The sequence below is a fragment of the Trichechus manatus genome, unplaced genomic scaffold (assembly GCF_000243295.1).
Source record: "Trichechus manatus latirostris isolate Lorelei unplaced genomic scaffold, TriManLat1.0 scaffold00179, whole genome shotgun sequence".
Lineage (NCBI taxonomy): Eukaryota > Metazoa > Chordata > Mammalia > Sirenia > Trichechidae > Trichechus > Trichechus manatus.
In genome coordinates this window covers 5,304,008-5,326,065 of record NW_004444115.1, presented here as the reverse complement: position 1 = coordinate 5,326,065, position 22,058 = coordinate 5,304,008, and the positions used below count along the sequence as shown (strand labels likewise).

The window sequence follows — 22,058 nt, the reverse complement described above, 5'->3', positions numbered from 1 at the left end:
GTCTTTGGTTGTTATCTGATGTTACTGATTTTCTAACCGGAGGACTGCCTTTAGTATTTCTTGTAATTTTGGTTTGGTTTTTGAAAATTCCCTGAACTTCTGTTTATCTGGAAATGCCCCAATTTTGCCATCATATTTGAGAGACAATTTTGCTGGATATATAATTCTTGGCTGGCAGTTTTTTTCCTTCAAGGCTTTATATATGTCATCCCAGTGCCTTCTTGCCACTTCTGCTGAGTGGTCTGAACTTATTGACTGTCCTTTGTAGATGACTTTTCGTTTATCCCTAGCCACTCTTGAAATTCTCTGTCTTTGGTTTTGGCAAGTTTGATTATGTCTTGGTGACTTTCTTTTGGGATCTACCTAATGTGGGGTTCGATGAGCATCTTGGATAGATATCTTGTCATATTTCACAATTTATCAGGGAAGTTTTCTGCCAACAAATCTTCAACAGTTCTCTGTATTTTCTGTTATCTTTCCCCTCCCCTTTCTGGTACTCCAGTCACTCGTAAGTTATTTCTCTTGATAGAATCCCACATAAGTCTTAGGGTTTCTTCATTTTTTTAATCCTTTTATCTGATTTTTCTGCAAATAAGTTGGTGTCAAGTGCTTTATCTTCAATCTCACTAATTCTGACTTCCATTGCCTCAGTTCTGCTCCTATGACTTTCTATTGAGTTGTCTAATTCTGAAACTTTATTGTTAATCTTCTGGATTTCTGATTGCTGTCTTTCTGTGGATTCTTGCAGCCTGTTAAACTTGTCATTATGCTCTTCTCTAATCTTCTTAAGTTCCTCTGTTGCAAAGTCTGCTTTTTGCCTAATTTCCTTCCTGATGTCTTGATGAGTTCTGTATATTATTAATCTTTTGTATTCTGTGTGCAGTAATTCCAAGAAATTTTCTTCCTTCAGAAAATTTCTAGATTCTTTATTTTGGGAGCTTGCTGAAGCCATCATGGATTGCCTCTTTATGTGATTTGATATTGACTGTTGTCTCCAAGCTATCAAGTTATTGTATTTGTTTTATGTTTGCTTTCTTTGTCCTAGCTTCTTGTTTTGTTTCGATATGCCCAAATAGGCTGCTTCTGTGAGCTAGCCCAGTCACCAGCACCCCTGAAGCTCCAACATCCTGCCACCAGGTGGCCAGACCTGCCACTAAGTATGTGAGCCCAGGAGTCTGCCCACTCCTCTTGTATGGATTCAGCTTAGGTGTCCAGGTAGTTGGCCACCAAGCGTGTGGTACGAGCTCTCACCTACAGTCCTAGACAGGCATGGGTGATTGGTGTCGGCACAGGCATCCAGCTGCAGCAGGGGGACACACACTGAGCAAGGCAGGGGGCCGACAGCCACCCCCGAGTGTCTGGGAGGAAAGCGTATCCCTGTTCCATAGAGCATGTAGGTGGGTAGGTTTTGCAGACAGACTTTGAGCACCCAGTGCTATTGGCTGTAAGGACTAGGGGGCATCTCTTGTTCTTGGGCCCCTGTTGCAGGAGGCTAGGTGGTATGGGTGGAGCCACCAGTCCTCAGGCCCCTGATGTGGGTAGGTGAAGACCCTGCTTAATGGGCAGAGCAGTATCAAATGTCACAAACCTGCCACTTCACAGCTGAAACAGCTGAAGTTAGACTTCAGGTATATACCCTGCTGTACTGTGGGAGTGAGGGCCTACACTGTTGAGATGGGCCCACAAAAGTCTATGCAGGGGGAAAGGCACTCAATGTCCATGGACCACTTATGTCTGTTCCTGGGCAAAGGAGCTATGGCCTACCCTGAGTTCCTGGCTTAGGGGAGCCAGCAGATTATTTTTTCCCCTGTTTGTTAATTGGTTCCCTCTCCAAGGTCAGGAGAATGGCTCAGGGCACATGACGGGTCCTACTTCCAGCCCAGGGGACTCGGCAATTGCTGAAGCTGTCCTGGACCCAGTGCACAGCAGGGAACAGGGAGGTAAATGGGAGAGAGGTTTTTCCTTAAAGGGGGGTTTTTTTGATCAATGCGGTAGGCCAGACGCAAGTACTTATCTTTTGCCGATTGAGGGCTGCTTCTCGCTCGTTCTGGATGGTCTCGTAGACTCTCTGCTGCTGGGTATCTCTCAGTTTTGAAAACGCCTCCTGAGCGCCGCTGCTTGCCTGTCTCACTGCACACTCCGAGCTGATCCAGGCTGAAGGGCTCTGGCTCCCGCCGGGTCAGGTCTGGCAACTCCTCGCTGCTTTCAAACTGTCTCTCCCTCCCCTTGCCACTCAGTCCAATTCCTCAACTTTGCCTTTGATGTTTAGGGCTCCTAGATTGTCAGATATAATCGATTCACTTGTTTTTTGGGGTCTTTGTTGTAAGAGGGACCACCGGATGCATCTGACTACTCTGCCATCTTGACCCCTCCTTAAGATGTATAATTTTTTTAAGCATGTTTAGAGAATTGTGCAATCACCACCCTGAACTTCATTTTTGTTCCCCCTAAAAGAAGCCCCATACCCATTAGCGGTCACTCCCCATTCCTCTTCAACCATTCACCCACTCCCAACCCCTGACAACCACTGATGTACTTTCTCTATGGATTTGCCTGCTCTGGACATTTCATATAAATAGAATCATACAATATGTGGTCTCTTGTTACTGGCTTCTTTAACTTAGCATAATGTTTTCAAAGTTCATCCACGTTCTAGCATGAATCAGTATTTTATTTTCTATTGCCGAGTAACATTATATGGATATACCACATTTTATTTATCCATCCACTCATCTGTTTATAGAATTTGGGTTGTTTTCCACTTTTTGGCTATATGAGTAATGCTGCTGTGAACATTTGTGTACAAGTCCTAAGTTTCCTTTAATTTACAGGTTTTTATCTTTTTCTTTGGAAACTTTTCAGTTAGGAAACTGGTTTGTCTTGTGCAGTTTCCAAAGACTGGATGTTGCTGATCTTATCCCTGTGGTGTAATTTAACATTTTCCTCTGCCCTTGTATTTCCTCTGAATTAACATTAAAGAGGCTCAATCAGATACAGGTTCAGCTTTTTTTGTCAGGAACCCTTGACATGGGGGTTTTGTATTCTTTCATCAGGAGGCTCATAATGTCTGGTTTTTGTTTTTTTGATGCCATTAGTATCATTGCTTAGATCCATTAATTCATTAGGGATTTGAAACTTGTTGCTTATAGTTTTCAAGAATGTGAAAACTTTTTTTGCACTGTAGTTTCAGATTCATTATTATTTGCATATATGAAAGCAATTTGAATTTATATATATGCATGTGTGTATTATATATATGTGTGTGTTGTGTTTAACTAGATACCTTACTAAATTTTAAGCTCTTATGGTTTTTCATAAGATTTTCCAAGATTCTCTAGAACTTTCCAGCTGATTATGCCATCTGCTAGTTGCAATGTTTTTGACTTGTTTCTGGTTTTATAGATCTTCCTTTTTTCCCTGCCACATTTAATTGGCTAGGACTTCAGGACACCCTTGGCTAGCTGCAGCAGCAGTGGGAGTGCCCCCTCACGTCATCCATGACGTCTTTACTGGAATGTGTGTGTATCACTTTTCAGGGAGAATCTTGACTGTCAGGGCCTGACTCCCTAGTACACACACCCACCTCAGGGCATGGCTGGGCCCTGTAGTGTCCCTCTCAGACAAGAGACCTGCCCCTCTGCTCACCCTCAGCCCCAGTTGAGAGGTGGGAGTGTGGAGCCTACTGGAGGGGATTCTTTCCCCGCAGTCCCCAATTTGCTCTTACAGGATTCTATAGTTTAGGTTTCCATTTCCTTCAAAGAAGGCTGGAGATCTGCTGGTGATGGTGAAAATGCTGCAAAGTAGTCATGTGTTGTCTGTGTCTGAGGCCCAGCCTGGGGCTTGGGGTCAGATACATTATTCCATGCACTTTCTCTTTTAAAATGTGATTTTGTGAACCAAAAATACCTCATGGTTCAAAATTCAAGAAGTAAGGGGATAGAAGACAAAAATTTCCCAAATCCACGTGCCCACTCATCCCTGCTAGCCAGGCAGGTGATAACTGGTTTTAGACTCTTAGGTGTCCTAGAGAGGTTTACACTCCCCCAAGTATGGGTGTGCACTTCACTTCAGTGGCATAACTGGGTAATAGAGGTCGATGCAGATGGATCTGCTCCTCAGTTTGCTTTTTGTGGAGACCTTGCTCAGCCATGATGTTGTAGGGTATGCATTCAGGGCTCTCAGCATACAGGACCCCAGCCAGTCTCGGCTTTAAAAAAACACCACCAGTTGGTCTTATCAAAATAAAGGGAACCTTACTCCACCTAAGTCCAGGGCTGCACACATAGGAGGTGTCCTGGGGCTGGACTAGAATCAGATGATAGACACTGCAGGGTGAGGCTGCAGGGCCATCTGCTCAGCTCTGGCCACAGAGGCCCTGGGGCTCTGTCAGCATCACTGTCAGAGCCCATGTCTGCCTGGAGCTCACAGGAGCCTGAGCTTCCAGCTCGGAGGGCCCAGGGCTGTTTGTTTACTCCAGGTATATGTGCCAGCACCAGGGGCTTATCCTGTGCATAGATCAAGATGAAGATGCCTAGGCCCTGCCCTGGAGAACAGTGGGGCCAGCCTGGGGGAAAAGATGGTATGAACATTTTAAGGACATGGTTTTTTAAAGATGGGAAAAGGGTTTTCCGTTCTGTTTCCAAGGTTTCCTCCCACCTCCCTGAAGCAGAATTACAAGGCCATTTCCAAGGGCAGGAACCCAGCTTCCACAAAGACTAGGCATAAGGTAGACTTGGGGGCTGGGGGTAAGGCCAAGAAATGGTAGGGTGGCTTTTCTCCTCCAGCTCCCAGCTGCTGACCCTTTACCCAGAGACGGACCAGAAGGAATCCTATATTCAAAATGCTGAAACCCCTGAGGAGAGAGTAGACTTAACAAACGCTCCACTAAAAGGCCATTGGTTCCCAGTCACTGGTGGGTGCAGGCTGCCTCTTGCAACCGGAGGGGGTAGTATTTTTCCTACTTGCCAAGTGGGGCCAATGCCAGACTTGTGAATGGGCCTAGGAGACAGCCCACCTAGTCCACAGTTTCTTCATAGTGGAGCAATGGAAGAATTTTTTCACATTTCTTTTACCCTCCATTGGCCTAATTTAAAAGGAAGCCAGCCATACTATAGGGCTTACAGTCTCAAAATATCTCCCCATAAGACTCTTGGGTCAGTTTCTCCACTGTAGAGTTGCTATTTTCCTTTTGTGCCAGTGGCTTAGGCCAGCCTCCTCATGGCATGTGGAGGCAGCCAGAGCACCCTCCAGGCCCCTGTCCTGTTGGCCCTGCTGCGCGACCAGTGCAGCTGCCGTCTGAGCTGTCCTCTGCGTGTGGTAATCTGTGTGCTTGGGGTCTGCATGTTTGCATTGCCAGCTGTTGCCACTGCTTGGGACTGTTGGCAGACGGTGAACAAGAGGGCCACTGGCAGAGCAGATCCCATTGCAAGAACACCATCTTGCAGTCATCTCGGGGGAGGGAGTAGTAGGGTAGCCCAAGGGCTGCTGGAGGGGGGCTTCGGGGTCTTCCCCATCCCCCACACCCAGCTAGAGTGAAGCAAAGGGCAAGCTGGGCAAGTTTAGATGTTTGGAGAAACATGATGGGGTGGTCAGAGTCAGGAGGATAGGTGGGTGAAACGCTCAAGAGGGGTGGACATGGAATGGGGATAGACATCTGGCCAGAAAAACAAAGCACCCAATCCAGATGGAAGCATTACAGGTTGACCACAGCCTCGCCACTCATGTCCACAGGCTACAAGGCAGCATCTGGCTAATTATTCAGATCCCCAGCCAGATAGATGGATCCTCAAACAGACCCCTAGCCAGTCAAACAGATACACAGACCCCAGCTAGAGAGACACAGGAAACCCTGGTGGTGTAGCAGTTAAGAGCTACGGCTGCTATCCAAAAGGCTGGCAGTTCAAATCCACTAGGCCCTCCTCGGAAACCCTATGGGGCACTTATACTCTGTCCTATAGGGTCACTATGAGTTGGAATTGACTCCATAGCAACAGGTTTGGTTTGTTGTTTTTTTTTTTAGCCAGACAGACAAACTGCTAGCTGGACAGATAGAAGCTTAGGGAAACAGACTCTCAGCTAGACAGACAGATGGACAAGTGGACAGGTTCTCAGATGGAAAGACCCCCACCCAGACAGCCAGATAGACCTGTGGCCAGACAGACACATGCACCCCCCCCCCCAAGCCAATTTGAAGATGACTCCCAGCCAACTAGAAGACAGAACCTCCTGGAAAGTTACCCCCTCCCCCTCCTCTCCCCCCTCGCAACTGAATAAAAAGATGTTCCCCTGCTGGAGAGACAGCTGCTTTACCCTCACCCAGTCAACCAGACAGCCAGACTTCAGCAAGACAGGCAGGCTTACCCTCAGCCAGCAAGATAGACCCCCAGCCTGTGAGAAAGACTCAGCAGGATGGACAGATTCCCCCAAGCAAGCTGGACAGACAGACCTTCAATCTTCGTGGACAGATAGATGCTCAGCCAAACAGATAAACAGATTCCCATCCCCCCAGTCAAACAGTCCGTTAGCCCCCAGTTGGACAGCAGATCCTCAGCCAGTCAGGTAGAGACTTTCCTAGTCACTTGTGTCAGGTCCCCCATCCCCTGCTTACCATCATAGATAACTTGGATGACCCAGTGATCCCCAATGCTGCCACTGCTCCCCACTCCTTCCCAGGTACCACTCCCTGTTCTCATGACCACTGACCTCCCAAGGACCCCTCCACTTTGACCTCCAATGACATCCACTACCACCAGCGTCCACAAAGACCTTTCATGACCCCACCATGACTCCCTTAGTCATCTAGTGCTGCTGTAACAGAAGCACCACGAGTGGATGGCTTTAACAAAGAGAAGTTTATTTCCTCACGGTAAAGTAGGCTAAAAGTACAAATTCAGGGCGTCAGCTCCAGGGGAAGGCTTTCTCTCTTTATCAGTCTTCTTATCCGTGTTCCTCCGGACTAGGAGCTTCTCTGCGCAGGGACCCCGGGTCCAAAGGATGCGCTCTGCTCCCAGCACTGCTTTCTTGATGGTATGAGGTCCCCCAACTCTCTGCTTGCTTACCTTTCCTTTTATCTCTTGAGAGATAAAAGGTGATGCAGGCCAAACCCCAGGGAAACTCCCTTTACATTGGATCCGGGATGTGACCTGGGTAAAGGTGGTATTACAATCCCACCCTAATCCTCTTTAACATAAAATTACCATCACAAAATGGAGGCCAACCACACAATTCTGGGAATCATGGCCCAGCCAAATTAATACACACATTTTTTGGGGGACATAATTCAAACCATGACAATGACCCTCCCCCACTTACTCTAGTATCCACTCACCCCAAATAACTGCCATTAGCACCCACAAATATTAAGGGACTCAGATATCCTCCATGATTCCCCCAATAAGCCTCCATATTTTCTCAAAGTTCACTGATACCTCTGTATCCCCAAAGACCACTGATCTCCTCACTGAGTCTCCAACAACCTGTGAGCATCCACAGAACCTCAGTGATTCCAGTGACATTCACTATTATGCCCTGAGTAGGAGCTCAGTGACCTCTGACTCTAGACCCTGCAATTAAAGTAACACTCCAAATTTCAGTGGCCCCTCACTTACTTCAGTGTCTTTCACTGACACTTCTTTGTCCCAAATTAACCACTCATCTCCCAGTGATTACCATTAACACCCACTGACAGCCCCTCTGTGTCCAGTGACCCCACTGACCCACCGCATTAATCTCAAAGAACCTCCCACTGACCTTTCATGAATCCACTATTAAACCTCTGTCCTAAATTATTGCTATTGACCCTAGACCACCCTTTAAACCCTCAAAGACTAAACTGATAAACGATGATAAACACTGAGTTCTTCAGTGACCCCCCCCCCGCCATGCTCCTCAATCAATTAAACATCCCCAATCACTTAATCCCCATTGACCCATTTGCCTTCTCAATCATTTAAACTGGGGTCAGCAAACTACAGCCAGTGGGCCACAAAAAATAAATCTAAAGAATATTTCATGACACATGAAAATTATATGAAATTCAAATTGCAGCGTCCATAAATAAAGTTTTACTTGGAACTTGCCATATAGTCCACAAAATTGAAAATATTACCTACTCCTTTATAGGGTCCCAATGGATCAGGAATCGACTCCACGGCAACGGGTTTAGTTGTTTGGTTTGGTCCTTTAAGAGTTTGTGCATCCCTGACTTAAATCAACATTTTGATCCTTCAATGGATTAAATTGGCAACCTGATAACTTTGATCCAGTTGATCCTTCAATGACTTAAAGTACATCTGAGTTTCCCCAGTGACCATCCTTTGACACTTAAATGACCTCAGACTCCATTGGTGCTCTCTCTAATGACCTCCCCACCAAAACTCCTACCATGCCCCGGGTGAGCGCCAGGCTCACGCATCTACCCAGGCCCGGCCCTTGGCGGGTCCCTAGGCGCCTGTCCATTCTCTCCAGCCTCACCTAGGTGACTCCAGGGCGGGGCAGCAGCGGCTTCTCTATCCTTCTCTTGCACATTATCTGAAGATAGCAGAAAAATAAACTCTTAAAGAGTGTTGAGAGCCTCACCTCCCCCTCGCCCCCCAATACCACTTACAGTGCCTCAGTTCTGTTTCCCGGCAAGTTTATCCGGGTTGAGATTCTCAAAATAGCACTGAACCCTGGCGCCCCAGCCCCTCCCAGCCTCGGAAAAGGAAGGAAACTTAGGAAATAATCACCTACAGAAGCACCTGCTTTAACCTGGTCTTTTCCACACTACGGGTGGCTGGGTGTCATTACTCGGGTCAAGTCGGGTGGGCCCGCCTCCGCTGGCCTCCCTCGTACCTGGCTGGAGCGCGAACGACGCGACGGCCGCACTCCATGAGTCTGCCGGGCAAGAGGAGTAGCAGAATCCGCGCACTCAACTCCACCCTCTGCCGCGCCTGCGGCCCGTCTCCCATGCCCAGTTCCCAGAGACTAGGCCTACTCTGGAGACAGGGGGCGCGAAGGGGCTGTGCGCTGGACCACGGGCTATCCATCCAGCGCACGCGCCTCAGGGTCAACCCGGGGAGTGGACCCCGGAGTTGAGGCGAGGCTGTACTGGAGGAAGCGTCAGTGGGAAAATGCGGACGCAGCCAGGCCAGCGCGGCAGCCGCCAGGCCAGCGCGGCAGCCGGGTAAAAGGGAAACGCCAGCGCTGGACTCACTTCGCTCAGCCTGGACTGTGGGCGCTAGGGACTCTGGAGGCAACCCCCGACCCCGGGCGCCTGTGGGCGGGGTTTGGAAGGGCTCTGAGTGTCACTGGCAGAAGAGCGCGCCCTGCTTGCCGCTGCGCGCTTTCGTTGGGTGGCAAGGACAGAAGCGGGCCGCAGTGTCTACACTCGCTGGACACACTGAGCTCAGCAGTCCGAGTGGACCTCGCAGGCCCGTGGCGTCATGAATCGCAGTGTGGACTCGGCGCGGAGCTTCCTGGAGCAGCCGGAAGCGCGGGGCGGCTATAAGGCTGCGGTCCTCGATGGCGAGTTCAGCGTGAGTGAGAGAATGTGGACAATGTAGCGGCACGCTCGGGCTCCTCTGGACCGCCCGGACACCTGTCCCTTCTGGGCTTCCTGCCGCGCTTTGCCTTCTCTTTCTCGGAGTCCTGGGGGTGCCTCTCTGCCTCTTGTTCTCTGTTTTTCCCTCGCCAACTCCCAGCCCCCCTACCCCCATGCGTCTTTGTCGTCACCTCTTGTTCGTGGCCGGCTCGAGCGGCGCCCGCAGGGCCGCGGGGGCGAAGTCCCCCACCTGGGACGGGCGGGTCCCCTTGCACACCCACAAGATTCTCGCTTCCCGCTGGCGTTCCCGGAGCAATCGCGCAGCAGTGCAGCGGGGAAGCGGCCGGTAGGAGCTCACCTATGGCTGTACGGACCGCCGACCCCACTGGCCGCTTCAGGCGACCCGGCGGTCACCCCTGTGGTCGTGGAGGAAGAAGGAAGTGTGAGCAGCTGGAAGAGGAACCAGGAGGACTGGCCGCGGTGGAGGGTGTGGACGCCGGGCCGTTTCCCAGCTGCAACCGGGGCGCGTTACCTGGTGCCTCCTTCAGTGAAATGGGGACGTTAATGACCAAACTGGCCTAAGGTTTAAACTAGTGTTGTGAGAAAAAGCGCTTGACACATCTTGAACGCTCACTTCATAGGAGCTTTTGACACTAGTTATAAAGATTCTAAATATTACAATGGGGTAATGCATAGCCACGCCAACCAAACACTAAGGCAGTGTCTTAGGTATGACAAGTATATACATAATGAAACCTTATATAACAAATATAGAAACACACTGTACAAATACGTAGACGCAATATACGGTGACTTGTATATCAAATTTAGAAATATGAAATATATAATAGGTACATAATAAATTCACATAAAATATCTAATAAACCAAACCCGTAGCGACCCTATAGGACACAGTAGAATTGCCCCATTGGGTTTCCAAGGCTGAAATCTTTACAGAAGCAGACTGCCACATCTTTCTCCGCCTAGCAGGCTGGTGGGTTCCAACGCCCAACCTTCTGGTTAGCAGCCAAGCCCTTTAACCACTGTGCCATCAGGGCTCCCTAAAATATGTAATAAACATGTAAAATAAATACCAGTATGAATAAAGTATACAAAGACATTTGTATAATTTTGTAAAATAAAATATATAAAATAAATTAAATAAATAAAATAAAATGCAAAAAAAAAAAATTTCTACATGCACAGTTCAGGGCCATCGACTACACTCTTCCAATTGATAAATATGTACATAAACAAGGAGCCTGGGTGGTGCAATTGTTAAGTGCTGGGCTGCGTGGTTCAAACCCACAGCAACTTTACTGTAGAAAACATCTGGCAATCTGCCCAATGGGGCAGTTCTGGTCTGTCATATAGGGTCAGTATGAGTCAAAATCGATTTATCAGCACACAACAACAGTCTTATATAATAAATGACTATAATTATTAAGTACAATAAAATAGATAACATCCAAATTTATGAAATAATTTTATTAATAAATACAGTATAGTGAATATGTAAAAATAAATATAATTATTGTAAATAATTTACACAATAAACATGTAACTTCATAAATATACAACAAACAAAACTTAAAATTTATAAATTGAAGTTGTTTAATATGTTCATAAGGAAATATAACATGTAATAAATAGATAAAATTTGTGGTGCAATGAATCCCTTTTGTGTGACCTTTCTCTCTATGGTCTTGTAACTCCCACTCAAGTGATTGGGTGGAAATGTGCAAATAAGGTAATTGTGGCCCACCAAAGGGATTGGTCAGTTTTGCCATCCCACTAGACTTAAAAGAGAGCCAATTCCAGAGCAGGAGAGGATCTCACCACCACCAAGAAGAAGGGCCAAGAGCAGAGCATGTCCTTTGGACCCGGGATCCCTACACTGAGACCCTCCTAGACCCAAGAGACAGAGAGAGAGAGAGAGAGAGAGAGAGAGAGCTGTAACACTGAAGACGTCAAGAAGTCAAAGAGAAACTGCAGCAGGAGAGCCTGGCAGGAGATGGCGTGGTGGGCTTCCTGGTCCACGGAGCGAGAAAGCTGAGTGCCTTCAGGCAGAAGGCTTGAGGCTTGCTGGTGGAGTAGGGTGCCTCCAGGCACTTGGTAGAGCTAGGTTTGCTGACCCAGAGAGCTAGAGCTGAGGCTTACTGGCTGGGTGGAGTGCCTCCGGGCACTGATTGGCAGAGCTTAAAGAGCTTTGTAACACTTGCCTGAACAGCGAAGAGGCTGAGGGGCCAGAGAGAGGCATAGTTTCAAGCACGGCTGGGAAGAGGCTGTCCTGATGGAAGAACTGTATCCTGAGCGTTCCTCAACCTGAATTGTAACCTGTTACTTCCCTAAGAAACCCCATAATCATAAGTATTGTCTGTGAGTTCTATGTGGCCATTGCAATGAATTGTCAAACCCAGCAGAGAAATGCAGAGTGCCGTGGGAGGGATGATTATTGCCAGAATTGGTAAAGATGGGGGAGAGAGGAGGCATGTCTGACCTCCTCCTCATCGGAATCAGCCTTGGGCTGTTGATCTTGATTCTCCTTCTCTCTTGCGAAGTTAGAGGAGGTCAGACACCACCCCCACGCTATTCTTACAAAAGTCTGAGGTAAATCTGCAAATAATTTAGACAAATTAAAAAAAAAAAATGCCTTCGAGTGGATTCCAGGGTAGAACTGCCCCATAAGATTTCCAAGGTTGTAAACCTTATGGAAGCAGACTGCTATATCTTTCTCCCTTGGAGCGGCTGGTGAGTTGGAACTGCCAACCTTTCGGTTAGCAGCTCAGCAGCGCATTAACCACTGCACCATCAGAGCTCTCCATAAATATAAAAATAGGTATTGTAAATATAAAACACTAAATAAGAAGTGTATAATGAATGTAAAATGCATAATTTTTTATGCAAAATGAAAACATACATAATACATGTGAACATATAATACCCATGTGGTAGATGACATCATGCCTGTGAAGCACTGTTAGTGACAGTGCATAAGACCTGGTGGAGTTGCTCATCCTCTCTGGGCCTTGGTTTTTCATCTGTATAGTGGTACTCATTACACTAGGATGTCTGTGGGCTTAAATGATCCCATGGGCATGAGTAAAGTGGTGATTGGCACACAAAAGGTGTTGCTAGGTGTTAGTTATTATCATAGTGATTATGAATACCTGATGATGATGGTAATATACTATTCATTAATTATAACAATATAACAGTCATAAAGTACATGTGGTATCTTGTTATATATAGTCTTAGTTATCTAGTGCCGCTGTAACAGAAATACCACAAGTGGATGGCTTTAACAGATATTTATTTTCTCACAGTTTAGGAGGCTAGAAGTCCAAATTCAGGGTGCCACCTCTAGCGGAAAGCTTTCTCTCTCTGTCAGGTCTGGAGGAAGGTCCTTGGAGATCTTCACGTGGCTTGGCATCAATCATCCGCCATATCTGCTTGCTGGCTTGCTTATTTTAATCTCTTTTGTATCTCAAAAGGGATTGACTCAAAACATGCCCTACACAAATTCTGTATCATTAACATAACAAAGACAACCCATTCCCAAATGGGATTATAACCAAAGGCATAAAGGTTAAGAATTACAACACATTTTGGGGGGACATAATTCAATCCATAACACACATGCATTATATGTTATAGTTTATATACATTGTATATTGTCATATATTATGTTTATAATATATTAAATAATACATAGTATATTGTATTACAGCTATAACTGTTTATAACAGTGTATAACATGGACTGAGCCCTCATTATGTATGTGACCTGTGCTGACAGACCTAGTTTATTCCTTACTCTGCCACTTCCTGTCTGTATAACCTTTGAAAACCGTTCAACCACTTGGTGCCCCAGCTTTTTCACTGGCACAATGGGGATGTTAGTAATAGTACCTGCTTTGTAGGTAGCATGTGATTATTATATGCACTTAGCACAGAACCTGGCACAGAGAAGGTGCTCTGGGTCATCATTATTGTTATCATCATTATTAGCCAGGCTCTGTGCTAACCGTGGATTCTAAATTCGTCACTTGCCTTTGTATCCCCTATGAGTGTTCCATTGTCACCAGGACTCTGATGTGGCTCTTCTCTTTCTCCTCTCTCCACCTGGTCTGCTCACGGTGACTCCCTAGGACATTCGGGCTTGCTCAGCCTCCTGGAAGACTGAGGGCGTCTGCTCCACGGAGGGAGCCAGTCAGGTGGGGAACATGAAGAAGAACCGCTACAAAGATGTGCTGCCCTGTAAGTCAGAGAGTCGTCCAGAGGGAGCTGGTGGCACTGTGCACACGCCCTATGGGCGGCAGTCCAGGTGTCAGCAGGGACCTTGGGTTACCCATCCTTAGCACCCAACTCTCCTCGGAGAAACTTGCCTCGGCTAAATTTCTCCTGAGCAGCTGCAAGGACACCTCTGTGGAATCTTGGGCCTTTACTGTCCCCCTCTGACTTTTGTCCAGGGGATTGTCAGGGCTTCTGTGACCCCAAACTCCACCTTTCTCACCTTTCTTGCTGGCAGATGATCAGACAAGAGTAATCCTCTCCCTGCTCGAGGAGGAAGGACATAGCGACTACATCAATGGCAACTTCATCCAGGTCAGGCTAGGGGTCTGGAGGGAGGAGAAGGTGGGAATGGAGTGGTAGGGGAGCAGTCTGTAGTGAACTTAGCCTTTACCAGGGTGCAGATGGAAGCCAGGCCTACATCGCCACACAAGGACCTCTGCCTCACACCCTGCTAGATTTCTGACGCCTGGTCTGGGAGTTTGGGGTCAAGGTCAGTTTGGGAAGAGGGTGGGGTAGTACTAATGCTGTGAGTCTTCCCTTGCCATGTTCCGTGACTCTGGGCATCTCCTCTCATCAATGACCTTATTAGTTCCCCCTTGATCCTATTCCCGTGGACCCCCTAACCCAAATCACCTCCCTCTCTTGTCTAGGTGATCCTGATGGCATGTAGAGAGATGGAGCAGGGGCGGGTAGGTGCCTTCAGCCCTCCAGAATGTGCATGTCTTTGTGCAGGGAGGAGGGAGATGGGATCTTATTTGCTCCTCCCTGAACCCAGGACCAGAGTGCCCAGTTCTTGGAGTGACCCCACTGTGGCTCTATGGAAAGCTCACTATTACTTTGTTTAGTTTTTTGTTGATTTTTTCCTTCTCATTTCTGTTCCTCCTCCTCATCCCCCTAGTGTTGGCAACACCCTTCTTGCTGGCTTCCCACCCCACTCCATGCCATAGACCATAGGCCCAGTATCATCTGGCTCCCCCTTACGTATCTAATCTTTTCCCAACACACTCCCCTTTCTTTACTCCACTGTAGTCACTCTGGCCTCTGCTATTCCTCAGATGTGCCAGATGTGGCTCTGACTCAGGGCCTTTGCCTTGGCTCTTCCCTCTGCCTGGATTTCTCCATCATGACCTTCAGGTCCTTGCTCAAACATCATTTTTTCAATGAGATCTTTCTGGACCCCCATACCATTTAAAACTCCAAGCGCTCCCAATCTCCTTCCCCTGTCCTACTTTTCCCTTTTTTCCCACAGTTCTTACTGTATGGCTGAATATGGTCTATCTTGGCAAGAGTTCTGTGTGTGCACTTGAAAAGAATGTTTATTCTGATAACATACTAGATAATCTACAAATGTATTATGATCATTGTCAATCCTGTTTCCTTGGTTACAAGGAAAGCTCCACAAGGGCAGGGGTCTTTGTCTGTTTTGCCCATTGGCATAGTCACTTAATAAATGTATGTCAACATTGAGGGCACATAGCTTGATATGGACATCAAGTCTGTGGTTTCTACATCCTCACCTGCTCCATTGGTGGGTTGGGGTGGATGTAGAATTGCCCTGGGGTAAATGGCTAATCAGGGAGTCTGCATTCCTGATTGTGGTAATTTGTGTTTTTTCTCTCTTTCTCAATTTCATCAGTCAAGCTAGAGTAAAGATTGACAAACTACAGCCCATGTGCCAAATCTGTCCTGCTGCCTGTTTTTGTAAATAAAATGTATTGGAACACAGCCACCCTCTGTTGTTTACATATGCCTGCTTGCACGCTACAATGGCAGACCTGAATAGTTGCAACAGAGACTGTATGGCCTTTTACAGAAAAAGTTTGCCAGTCCCTGGGTTTGTGAATTTTATTAATTTTTTGAAAGAACCAGCTTTGGGTTTTATTGATTTTTCTCTATTGTTTGTTCATTTTCTGTTCCATTAATTTCCTCTCCTATCTTTATTGTTTCCTTCCTTCTGGTTCATTTGCTCTTCTTTTCCTAGCTTCTTAAGGTGGAAGCTTAGATCATTGGTTTTTCTTTTTTCATACGTATTTAATGTTATTAGTTTCTCTCTAAAGACTTCTTTAGCTTCATTCCAAAATATTTCCTAATTTCCTGTGTGATTTCTTCTTTGATCCATGGTGTTTGATCATGGGTGTTACCTAGTTGCCAAATATTTGAGGACTTTTCACATATCTGTTATTGATTTCTAGTTAATTCCATTATGGTCAGAGAGCACACTTTGTATGATTTCAATCTTTTTAAATGTATTGAAACTACATGAATATGGCCATGAGTATGGTCTATGTTGGTAACTGTTCTGTGTGTACTTTAAAAGAATGTGTATTCTGCCTTTGGTATGTGGAATATTGTATAAATACCAATTAGGTCAAGTTGTTAGTGTGGTTCAGATCTTTCATATCTTTACTGACTTACTTTCTCTTCATGTTCCATAGAGGAGTGTTGAATTCTCCAACTGTCTATAATGTCAATTAAGTTTGTCAGTAGTGATATACAAATCTTTTATGATTCTTCCTAAATTTTGTCTATTTCCTCTATTATTTGGTCAAAGAGGAGTGTTGAAATCTTCAACTATAATTGTAGAACCCACCAGTGGCTCATGGGAGAAAGATGTGGCAGTCAGCTTCTGAAAAGATTACAGCCTTGGAAACCCTGTGGGGCAGTTCTACTCTGTCCTATTGGGTCATTATGAGTCAGAATTGACTGAACGGCAACATTTTTTTAAAAATTATTATTACACTTTTTGGCTATTATGAATAATGCTGCTATGAACATTCATGTACAAATTTTTGTATAAACATATGTTTTCATATTTAGGAGTGGAATTGCTGTGTCATATGGTAATTCTATGTTCCCTAGGGACTAATGATGCAAACATATTTTCATGTGCTCTCATTGCCTATTTGTATATCTTCTTTGAAGAAATGTCTATTCAGATTCTTTCCCATTTTTTAATTGTGTTATTTGTCTTTTTTATTATTGAGTTGTGAGAATTCTTTATATATTCTGGATAAAAAAGCCAGTTGACATCGAGGCAATCCTGACTCATGATGACCCCATGTGTATTAGAGTAGAACTGTGGTCCATAGGGTTTTTAATGGCTGATTTTGCAGAAATAGATCACCAGGCCTTTCTTCTGAGGCACCTCTGGGTGGATTTGAACCACCAACCTTTCAGTTAGCAGCTGAGTGCTTACCTCTTTACACCACCCAGTAACTCCTATGTTCTGGATCAAAAAAACACCCACAACCAAACCCATTGCCATCAAATTGATTCCAACTCATAGTGACCATATAGGACAGAGTAGAACGGCCCCATAGGGTTTCCAAGGCTGTAATCTTTATGGAAGTCAACTACTACCTCTTTCTCCTGCAGATTGGCTGATAAGTTGGATCCGCCGACCTTTCTGTTAGCAGCCGAGCACCTAACCATTACACCAGCAGGGCTACTTATATTCTGGATAAGAAAAAACCAAACCCACTGCTGTCAAGTTGATTTGACTCATAGTGACTCTAAAGGACAGAGTAGAACTGCCCTATAGGGTTTCCAAGGCTGTAAATCTTTATGGAAGCAGACTGTCACATCTTTCTCCCGTGGAGTGGCTGGTGGGTTGAAACCTCGACCTTTAGGTTAGCAGCTGAACACCTAACCATTGCACCACCAGGGCTCCTTATATTCTGGATACTAGTCCCTTATTAGATATGTGATTTGTAAATATTTTTTTCCCAGTCTGCGTACTTTTTCACTTTCTTAATGGTGTCCTTTGAAGCACAAGTGGGTTTTTTAAAAATATTTTATTGTGTTTTTGGTGAAAGTTTACACAGCAGATTGGTTACATTTTTCATAATGTGTCAGTGTTCTCATTATTTCCATTCTGGTTGTTCTGTTTCCATTAATCTAGCTTCCCTCCCCCCCCCCACTTCTCATCTTTGGTCTAGGGTAAATGTTTACCATTTGGTTTCATTTAGATGATTATTTAGAGGAGCACAGTACTCATGGGTGATGTTATTTATTTTTTGAGCCTATCTGTCATTTGGCTGAAAGGTGACCTCTGGGAGTGGCTGGAATTTCAAATTTAAAGGGAATCTCAGGGCGATAGTCTTGGGGGTTCCTCTAGTCTCTACCAGTCAAGTCTGGTGTTTTTTAAAGGAATTTGAGGTTGTTTTTCTTTTAATTAATTTTTTTATTGGAAGTACAAGTGTTTTCAATTTTAATGAATTCCAATTTATCATATTTTCATTTGTGCATTTGGTGCTGTATCTAAGAAGCCATTGTCTGACAAAAGGTCATAAAGATTTACCCCTATATTTTCTTCTAAGTGTATTACAGTTTTAGCTCTTACATTGGGGTCTCTGATCCATTTTGAATTAATTTTTGCATAAGGTGTGAGGTAGAGGTCCAAATTCATTCTTCTGCATGTGCGTGTCCAGCACCCTTTTTTGTTTCCCAATCACTGGTGTTTTAGTTTCCTAGGGCTATAACAAAGTACCACAAACTGGGTGGCTTTAAACAACAGAAATTTATTCTATCACAATTCTGGAGGTTGAAAGTTCTAAATCAGGGTGTTGGCAGTGTTGATTTCTCCTGAAGGCTCAGAGAGAAAATCTGTTCCATGCCTCTCTCTTAGCTTCTGGTGACGGCTGGCAATCCTTGGCATTCCTTGCCTTGTAGATGCATCACTCCAATCTCTGCCTCTATCTTCACATGATATGTCTCTCTGTCTTAATGTCCCTACTCCTCCTTTATAAGGACATCAAACATATAGGATAAGCGCCCACTCTACTCCAGTATGACCTCATGTTAACTTAACTAATTGCATCTGCAACAAAATCATTTCCAAGTAAGGTGACATTCACAAGTACTGGGACGTTAGGACTTAAACATACCATTTTGGGGCACACAAACTAACCCATAACAAGTGGTTTTGGCATCCTTGTCGAAAATCAATTGACCATAAGTTTAAGGGTTTATTCCTGGATTCTCAATTCTATTCCATTGATCTATATATCTATCCTTGGGCCAGTACCACCTATCTCATTTACTCTAGCTTTGTCATGGTGTATGTCCTTTTTATACATTGCTGCATTTGGTTTGCTAGTATTTTGTTGAGGATTTTTGTTATGTATATTCACAGGAGACATTGGCCTGTAGTTTTCTTTACTTGTAATGTCTTTGGTTTTGGTATCAGGGTAATACCAGCCTCACAAAATGTGTTGAGAAGTGTTCTCTCCTCTTCAAGTTTTTGAAGAATCTGTCAAGTTTTGTGTCATGGATCTAATTGTGTCCCCAAAAAATATGAGTGAACTTGGCGAGGCCATGATTCCCACTATTGTGTGATTATCCTCCATTTTGTGATGTATTGTAAATTCTAGCCTCTATGCCTGTGGTGATGGTCCCATTAGGGAGAGAGCTGTCCGTTAATGTTAGTGAGATAGGATTAGGTCATGTTAAAGAGGATTAGGTCATGTTTGTTACGGTAATGAGGCAGAATTAAGGTGGGATGCAACACCCTTACTCAAGTCACAAACCTGATCTGATGTAAGGGAGCTTCCCTGTGGCCTGCAACACCTTTTATCTTGTAAGAGATAAAAGGAGAGACAAGCAAGCAGAGAGAGAGAGACCTCCTACCACCCAACGGAAGAGCCGAGAGAGAAGCACATCCTTTGGACCTCAGACCCTGCACTGAGAACCTCCTAGACTCGGGGAGACTGATGCCAAGACGTGGAAATTTCCAAGGAAAGCTGGGTCCGCAGATGCTGAAAGGAGACAAGGACATTCCCCAGAGCCGACAGAGTAAGCCTTCTCCTAGAGCTAGCACCCTGAATTCAGACTTCTAGCCTCCTAAACTGTGAGAGGAGCCCTAGTGGTGCAGTGATTAAGAGGTTGGCTGCTAACCAAAATGTTGGTAGTAGGAATCCATCAGCCGCTCCTTAGAAACTCTATGGGGCAGTTCTACTCTGTCCTATAGAGCTGCTATGAGTCGGAATCGACTTGACAGCAACAAGGTTTTTAAACTGTGAGAGAATAAATTTCTGTTTGTTAAAACCATCCACTTGTGGTATTTCTGTTATAGTAGTACTAGAAAACTAAGGCAGTTTGGTATTAATTCTTCCTTGAATGTTTAGTAGACTACACTAGATTATCCTTTAAAGCAGGTTAAAAATGAGAAAATTATCTTTTATATTTAATCACATATTTACCTTTGCTTTACTCTTCCTTTGTGCAGATCCTTGTTTTCATCTGGTATCACGTTCTTTCTTGTGTGAAAAACTTCTTTTAGTATTTCTTATAGTGCAGGTTTTCTTAAAATAGTGGTCTTATACAATATTTGTCCTTTTGTGACTAAGTTCACTCAGCATAATACCTTCCAGATTCCTCCATGTTATGTTTCATGGATTCATCGTTGTTCTTTATCATTGGGTAGTATTCCATTGTGTGAATATACCACAATTTGTTTATCCATTCATCCGTTGATGGGCACGTAGGTTGTTTCCATCTTTTTGCTATCATGAACAATGCTGCAATGAACCTGAGTGTGCATATATCTATTCATGTGACAGCTCTTACGTCTCTAGGGTACATTCCAAGGAGTGGGATTGCTGGATCATATGGTACTTCTATTTCTAGCTTTTTAAGGAAGCACCAAATTGATTTCCAAAGTGGTTGTACGATTTTACATTCCGACCAACAGTGTGTAAGTGTTCCAGTCTCTCCACAACCTCTCCAACATTTATTATTTTGTGTTTTTTGGATGAATGCTAGCTTTGTTGGGGTGAGATGGTATCTCATTATAGTTTTGATTTGCATTTATCTAAAGGCTACTGATCGTGAGCATTCCCTCATATGCCTGTTAGCCGCCTCAATGTCTTCTTTGGCGAAGTGACTGTTCATATCCTATGCCCATTTTTTAATTGGGTTGTTTGTCTTTTTCCTGTTGAGGTTTTGCAGTATCTTGTAGATTTTAGAGATTAGATGCTGATCGGATTTGTGATAGCCAAAAATTTCTTCCCAGTCTGTAGGTTGTCTTTTTACTCTTTTGGTGAAGTCTTTTGATGGGCATTAAGTGTTTGATTTTTAGGAGCTCCCATTTATCTACTTTTTCTTCTGGTGTTTGTGCATTGTTACTTATGGTTCGTATTCTGTTTATGCCACGTATTAGGGCTCCTAGCGTTGTCCCTATTTTTTCTTCCATGATCTTTATCGTTTTTGATTTTATATTTAGGTCTTTGATCCATTTTGAGTTCATTTTTGTGCATGGTGTGAGGTATGGGTCTTGTTTCAGTTTTTTGCAGATGGACATCCAGTTCTGCCAGCACCATTTGTTAAAGAGACTGTCTTTTCCCCAATTAACAGACTTTGGGCCTTTGTCAAATATCAGCTGCACATAGGTGGATGAATTTACGTCTGGATTCTCAATTCTGTTCCAGCGGTCTATGTATCTGTTGTACCAGTACCAGGCTATTCTGACTACCGTGGTGGTATAATAGGTTCTAAAATCAGGTAGTGTGAGGCCTCCCACTTTGTTCTTCTTCTTGAGTAATGCTTCACTTATCCAGGGCCTCTTCCCTTTCCATATGAAGTTGGTGATTTGTTTCTCCATCTCATGAAAAAATGCTGTTGGAATTTGGATCGGGATTGCATCGCTTTGAGTAGAATTGACATTTTCACAATGCTGAGTCTTCCAATCCATGAGCAAGGTATGTTTTTCCACTTATGAAGGTCTCTTTTTGTTTCTTGCAGTAGTGTCTTGTAGTTTTCATTGTACAGGTCTTTTACATCTCTGCTAAGATTTATTCCTAAGTATTTTATCTTCTTGGGGGCTATTGTAAATGGTATTGATTTGGTGATTTCCTCTTGGAAGTTTGTTTTGTTGGTGTAGAGGAATCCAACTCATTTTTGTATGTGTATCTTGTATCCTGAAACTTTGCTGAAATCTTCTATTAGTTCCAGTAGTTTTCTTGTGGATTCTTCTGTGTATAAGATCATATCATCTGCAAATAGAGATACTTTTACTTCTTTCCTACCAATTTGGATGCCTTTTATTTCTCTTTCTAGCCTAATTGATCTGGCTAGGACCTCCAGCACAATGTTGAATGTAAGAGGGGTGATAAAGGGCATCCTTGTCTGGTTCCCGTTCTCAAGGGGAATGCTTTCAAACTCTCTCCATTTAGGATGATGTTGGCTGTTGGCTTTATATAAATGCCCTTAATTATGTTGAGGAATTTCCCTTCTATTCCTATTTT

The 22,058-nt window shown here is 44.6% G+C and overlaps 1 protein-coding gene across 1 annotated transcript in view; it reads left to right on the top strand.

Annotated features, from left to right (window-relative positions):
* Nucleotides 1-9,253: 9,253 nt before the first annotated feature.
* The window catches only part of PTPN18 (protein tyrosine phosphatase non-receptor type 18), a 23,573-nt gene continuing 10,768 nt past the window's right edge, over nucleotides 9,254-22,058 (top strand). Inside the window, 5 exon segments of the mRNA XM_023741352.1 lie at nucleotides 9,254-9,515; nucleotides 13,671-13,779; nucleotides 14,051-14,127; nucleotides 14,210-14,305; nucleotides 14,466-14,504. Of these exon segments, the coding sequence (XP_023597120.1) occupies nucleotides 9,423-9,515; nucleotides 13,671-13,779; nucleotides 14,051-14,127; nucleotides 14,210-14,305; nucleotides 14,466-14,504 (414 nt within the window). The 5' untranslated portion in view covers nucleotides 9,254-9,422.